Raw genomic sequence first — 6,628 nt, forward strand, 5'->3', positions numbered from 1 at the left:
TGCTATTATTTATCTTGACAAGAAATGAGTAAATCTGTAGTTATAACAACTCATCTCTAGTCAAGATAAATAATAGTAAGTTAAAATGACTTGTAAAACTGAGTTGATTCAACAAAAAAAATTAAGGCAGCAAAGATTTTCTTTACAGTGTATTGTGTAAAAATTTTTGGGTCAACTATTTAAATTAACTGAAAATTTTAAGGCAAGGTAACTTACTTACTTTTTTTATTGATTTTTTACAGTGGATGAATTTTATATTGTGATAGCCTTTAATGGATTCTGCGAACAAAGCGATATTTCTGAAGACCGGGATTATGTGGATTTAAGTAATATGTAATTTGTGCCGAGAGCATTCAGTTGATATCATTATTATTTTTTAAACCTTGCAATACCATAGTAACCATCAGAACACTGTAGCTGTCACTATCTGTGACAACCTGGCTAACAACCAGTTAGCACACATTTGCATCTGCCTAACAATGCCTTGGCAAATGCCCAGAGCACCTAGTTGACATAACTAAAAAAATTGAGTTAAACAGCTTCAACTAGTTTTTATAAGTTAAAGGTGGAAAAAAATATGTATTTTTTTCAAACTTTTTTACTTTAGCTTTCACTTTAGGTGTTACCATTTTAACTTCTAGCGGGTTGTTCAAATTTACTACCATTTCTGGTTGTTCGTGGCCAAAAAAAGCCACTAAATTAAATTTCTGTAAAAATTTATCAGATTTATCAGTAAAAAAAATCATAAATCTGGTAATCACCCTCAGTACTGATCAAAACTACCAAATGTTTGAAAAACTTCCATGATTTTAACTCTTTAATTGCCAAGTTCATAAGTGATGTCATTGATTTAGGGGAAAAAAACACAAAATGTCAGATTTTCAATATAAAAAGTGATTGTGGATTGGATTTTTTTTTTAAACCTTTATCACAGTCTTGGGCATGTCAAAGATTAGTAAAAACATTGGCTTTGATGCATTTTTTGTTTTTGTGCAGAATCACATTTTATTTTTTTCTCCCTAATTAGTTGTTCGTGGCTGTTTTTACCCCATTGACTTCCATTACAACGACATTTTTTGATTGCAAAGTCATGACATCATATAATGATGCATTCTTGGTTATTGGTGGTCTTTCCTTTTTCTAAGAGGTGAAATTTGTCAGTTTTTTGTCAGATCACCATGTGGCACCATTAACCCATTTTGTGCCCTTGTGGGTACATTTTAAGGTCCCCATGAGGAAACAAGCTTTTAAATCAAATAGAATGAGGTTTCTTGAAAATCTAAGGTATCAGAAAGTCTTCTGTGATGGTTGGGGTTAGGGTTTGGGTTAGGGAATAGAATATACAATTTGTACAGTATAAAAACCATTACGTCTATGGAATGTACCCACAAAACATGGAAACCAGAAGGTGTGTGTGAAAGTCATCCTGAAGTGAAAATCACTGCCTTAGTGCACAGCCTCACATTACAAAACACCCAAGCAAAAGCCTTTGTATGTATCCTTATACAACAGTTATTTCTGATTCTCGAATCTGACTGGCTAAGAGCTCTTCCCATGCATGTGATATTGTACTGATAACTACGGATGTAACGATTCACAGTGAAAATGTGCGTTTTCTCAATGAAAGAATTTGAATGAATTACGGTGAAATCCCGGCACATCCGAACGCCAGGGGGCGCTCTCATGCAGAAACTCCCTTTGTGCCACAGAAGAAGTAGCATTACAGGAATATTTATACGCTGTTCTTCAAATTGTTTCAGGTATTTTCATGATAATAAAGAATATTTTGAATGATTTTTATTTAACGAGTGTTGCACGTTATAAACGACTCCGACTCATAATGATTTTACATTGATAAGGACTGCCTACTGACCAAGTGCCATAGTACACTCACAAGCTGTGCATGAAACAAAGAATCGCAGCCTTGCGATTCAACATCGAATTCCGACAGGCATTTTTAATGGGACACGCGGTTTAACCATTACATCCCTACTGATAACATAACAGTAACCGCTTCACCGTTTGTATCATTCCGCCACCTACTGGTCATTTTAGTATTAGTGAGTGGGGCTTCTTTAAACACGTGAGTCATTCGCTCATCTCTGACTGGAAAAGCTGCACGGACACACACAGACACGCTGTTTTTAAACACTCTCTTTGTGTCTCATTAAGTTCCCTAGCTCGTGAATCAGTCTTTGAATCCCAATCAGAAGTGATTATCCGACTGAAGATCAGCATTCTTGGATGTAAACTTAAGTGCAATATTAAGAAACGGCTATTCCATCTATTGAGTGTTACCTGTCATTCTTGCCTTCAAATCCAATGGCGGAAGAAAGTAGTACCCAAAGAGGCTTTTAAAATTACTCCATTGTTGTTTTCTAGTTTTCTTTTTTTCAAATGTGTGCCGTTGAACTGTTTTATAAAAGCAATATCGCTCTCGGAGTCGTGCGATATAGCTCTATATCGTCACGGCTCTGATTGCCTCCACAGCTGTGATAATATAAAGCTATATCAAACTCCTACATGAACAATATTGCTTCTCTAGTTGGCAATCAGTCAAATCCCATTTATACTTTAAAAAGACTTACTGTTGCTTTTTTTTCTTTCTCAGGACAACAATCCACATAAGGTACTTCTTTTCTGCAATTTCTATCTTTAATTAGACAATGTGGGAAGAGCTCTATCTTATCTAAATAATCTTTCAGTCCCTACAGAACTTCACCTCACCCGTTGGCAACAAAAAAGACACAGAAGATAAACTAATAGCATTTCAACCAAAATGTAAGTCAAGACTTTCCCGTTTTTAAACCATTAAAGGGGACATATCATGAAAATCTGACTTTTACCATGTTTAAGTGCTAGAATTGGTTCCCCAGTGCTTCTATCAACCTAGAAAATGTAAATAAACTATTCTCTGCAAGCATATGAAAAAATAGGTAATAGACCAATTTCGTGTTTGCAAACAGAGATGACGTTTTTTGTGGGCGGAGCCAAACTGGTTGCAGAAAGTGACTGCTCTGCAGTAGGGTTGTGAAGTGTTTTAGCATTAAACCGTGATTTTTATGGATCGGGTGTTCTGTCGAAGTCTGATTCCTATATGTTTCCCTTTAGTGCAATGTTTCTTATAGCGTTTTAATCACGTTACGTTTATTTTTTTAGATAGATAAAAAGTTTAAATGGCTTGGCTACTGATATGCATGTATGTAATGTATATGTATTGTTCTTTTTTTGCTAAATCAAATATTTTTACAGTCTGAATCGCTAAAGTACATGTAAAAGCAATACTATCATGTATTATATATAATAGCGTTTATTAAATATTTCATAATTTTCCTGTTTTCTATTATTTCTTCCTTAATAAATTATAATTGTAACGTGATAAAAACGCTATAAGAAACACATGGAGGGAACAGACTTCGACAGAACACCGGACATCTTCTCTACTTATTTTCTATTCTAATTATTAAAAGATTTCCAGATGATTTCCTCGCTCCATTCTGTCCGTTTAAGGGCTTATTGTAATCATAAACACCTACGTTTATCTTCAAATGATGTCTTCGACGATGGTACTCTATAAAAATGAAAGCCATCTTTTTTGGCATTCTTATTCTGACACTTAACAGCACAACAGGACATTTTCCAGTGAGTTATCTTGCTCTTTTCACTCGTGTCTAATTCATTTCCACTGTTTTTCTGCAACCGCATTGCGCGCGCAGCTTGCAGTGACGTAACTGTGACGTCTACTCTAAATTGGTCTATTGAAATTTGGTGCCCATTGTGATGTCAGAAGGGGATATTATTATAGTAATATCACCTCTTAATTTGCAACCACTGCAATAGAGCAGAGAGAGAGAGAGAGAGAGAGAGAGAGAGAGAGAGAGAGAGATGTGACCTAGAGAATAATCGTCAGCACAATTGAGTTTAAATTTTAACAAACCACCATTATGGTGATCAGTGTTTGCATTTCATTTGCATTTAAAAGGACACACCCAAAGTCACCACATTTTGCTCAAACCTACAAAGTGGCAATATTAACTTGCTATAATGAATTATATGTGGGTTATTTTGAGCTAGAACTTCACATCTGTACTCTGGAGACACCAAAGATTTATTTGACATCTTAAAAAAGTCTTGTGAAATGTCCCCTTTAAGCCCTACATCTTAACATGTCCTAAGACTTGCTATGAATTTGATTAAAGTAAAGCTTTAAATAAATGCTACAGGTTGAATTGTTCCTCTATAAGAATTAAGATACATAAATATGCAGTACATTTTCAATCTGTAAACTGCATAATAAAAACCCAAGAATGACTTATCTATAGACCTTTCCACAGGGGACAATAGATACTGGGTGGAGACACTCCGCTGGGGCAATGGAATTATTAAATCTCAAAGTTTCATCTCTGGAGATTTACAGCTGACGGTTCAAAAGGATGGCCAATATTTCCTCTACCTACAGGTCACCCTTGACAGCGGGGATACAGGACAGAAATATGAAGTAACTGTGATCGGTCACAAAGTGAGCGGTCACAAAGACTCGATTCAACTTTTATCGAGTCATATCAGTAACACAAACCTCTCGACTGGTTTCATGGGTAAAGGAATCCCCTTGAATAAAGGGGCTTTTATAACTGTAACTTGCAAGCCTAAAGCCTATATCAAAAATGATGAGAAACACACTTACCTGGGTGTAATCAAGATTGGATAATCCTGAATCAGCCCTGTATCATGAAATCGACGGATGACAATATGAATGTGGACAGTATGCTGGGAAGCACTTAAATGCACACTGGATGGAGTATAGACGACATATTCGTTTTAAGAGATGTATTTTTCCCTAAAGAGGCTGTCTGCCTTCATTGCACTATATTTAAGCTTTTTCCCCACTCAGTGGACACTTTGTATTGCTATGTATTTCTACATGGACACAATGAAGCAGGATTTACGATCCTAACGGAGGATTGGGAACCTGTGTTTGATCACTATGTGAATATTTATTATTCAATTGCACACAAGGGAGAACGAAGAGGCTTTCAAACGTATCAGGTTATCTCCCTTTAAAAAAGTAAAATAAAATGAAGCTTTGGCCAACTAAGATGTCACTGCTCAGCTGGCATATCAACATGAATCACTGAAATTACAGTATGTATATATAGTCGTATAGACGTATTAGTGTGTTATATTGCGAGTTTTGTTGTTTGTATTTATTTATGCCATTTATTAAACAGTGCCAAGAAACAGATTTGGACACTTTCGTCTGTGAATGTCATTACATTATGGTAGAAAATAGAAAGTTAAGTGACTGGGGTTTCGAGTCTGTTTTCATGACGGTAGCGTGGTTTACTGTAAAACTTCATTGTGGTTTGGGGTTAGGGTTTAATGTATGTTTCTGTAAGATCGACCAGTTCTTGAAATCAAACCCACAGACTCAAAGTCGATGTCTCAAGGCCGAGTCAAATACTTAGACTCAGCATTGAAGTGCTGCCCGTTTCTCTAAAATAAAATAAAATAAAATTTTACAAAGGAAGGATGTTTGTTAAAGAAAGAAATATTTTTTAAATATGCCCATTTTCCAGCTCCCCTAGAGTTAAACATTTGATTTTTACCTTTTTGGAATCCATTCAGCCGATCTCCAGGTCTGGCGTTAGCACTTTTAGCATAGCTTAGCACAATCCATTGAATCTGATTAGACCATTAGCATCACGCTACAAAACAAATCGCAACTTTTAATTTTCTGTCGGTCTTACTGTGCATTCACACCAGCCGCGGAAGAGGCGGCAAGCGCGGATGATTTACATGTTAAGTCAATGCAAACACGCGATTAGGCATCCTGCGGCGCGGTACACGCGGTAGCCGCGGCGCGGATGTCACGGAACGCGCGGGGCGTTCCGCACGAATTGAGCGTTGCCGCGGGAAACGCGCGAGTTCAAAAATCTGAACTTTGGCGGAATTCCGCGCCGCGTTAACCAATCAGGAGCTTGCTGTAGTAGTGACGTGATTACAGGAAGCGAGCGAAGTGGTGTAGTCTCCGCGGAGTCGCAGAAGCCCCTCCCATGACGCGGATTTCCGCGTGAATATCTCGAATGACTAGAATTTCACGCGCGGCGTTCACGCGCGGATTAAGCGAGTAAACTCAAAATGTTCAAGCGGCAAACTGGACGCGGTTCACGCGTTTTTGCCGCCTCTTCCGCGGCTGGTGTGAACCCACAGTTAGTACACAACGTAACTACAGAAGAGTTAAGTTTTAAATAGGAAAAATATCAAAACTCTTTGTTTATTTTTTAGGGCGATGCTAATGGTCTAATCGGATTCAATGGAATATGCTAAGCTTTGCTAAAAGTGGTATTCCAAAATGGTAAAAATCAAATTGTTAACTCTAGGAGAGCTGGAAAATTAGTATATTTTCGAAAAAAGTGGATTGTCCCTTTAACATCCACAAAAGCTTTTTGTTACACCAACATTTCTTTCTACTGGCTAATAAAAGGTAAAATGGTTATTTTATTAAAAGGACTAGTTCACCCAAACTGAAAGTACATCTATACATACATCTGTACTAAAACAGCAGCATAGCAGCTCAACGTTGGTACGTAAGATAATTCATGTGGTGCCACAAGAACCAACAGCCGGA

At 37.1% G+C, this 6,628-nt stretch overlaps 1 protein-coding gene across 4 annotated transcripts in view; it reads left to right on the forward strand.

Annotated features, from left to right (window-relative positions):
* tnfsf18 (TNF superfamily member 18) overlaps positions 1-5,399 on the forward strand; it is a 56,927-nt gene extending 51,528 nt beyond the window's left edge. The window contains exons 3-5 of one of the 4 annotated variants that reach the window (XM_073814064.1): positions 2,612-2,629; positions 2,706-2,781; positions 4,323-5,399. In XM_073814064.1, the coding sequence (XP_073670165.1) occupies positions 2,612-2,629; positions 2,706-2,781; positions 4,323-4,708 (480 nt within the window). In that variant the 3' untranslated portion in view covers positions 4,709-5,399. The remainder of the gene's footprint in view (positions 1-2,611; positions 2,630-2,705; positions 2,782-4,322) is intronic. The other 3 variants (XM_065263379.2, XM_073814065.1, XM_065263380.2) reach the window with 3 other exon arrangements.
* Positions 5,400-6,628: the final 1,229 nt, after the last annotated feature.

Source organism: Paramisgurnus dabryanus, chromosome 3, assembly GCF_030506205.2.
Source record: "Paramisgurnus dabryanus chromosome 3, PD_genome_1.1, whole genome shotgun sequence".
Classification (NCBI taxonomy): Eukaryota; Metazoa; Chordata; class Actinopteri; order Cypriniformes; family Cobitidae; genus Paramisgurnus; species Paramisgurnus dabryanus.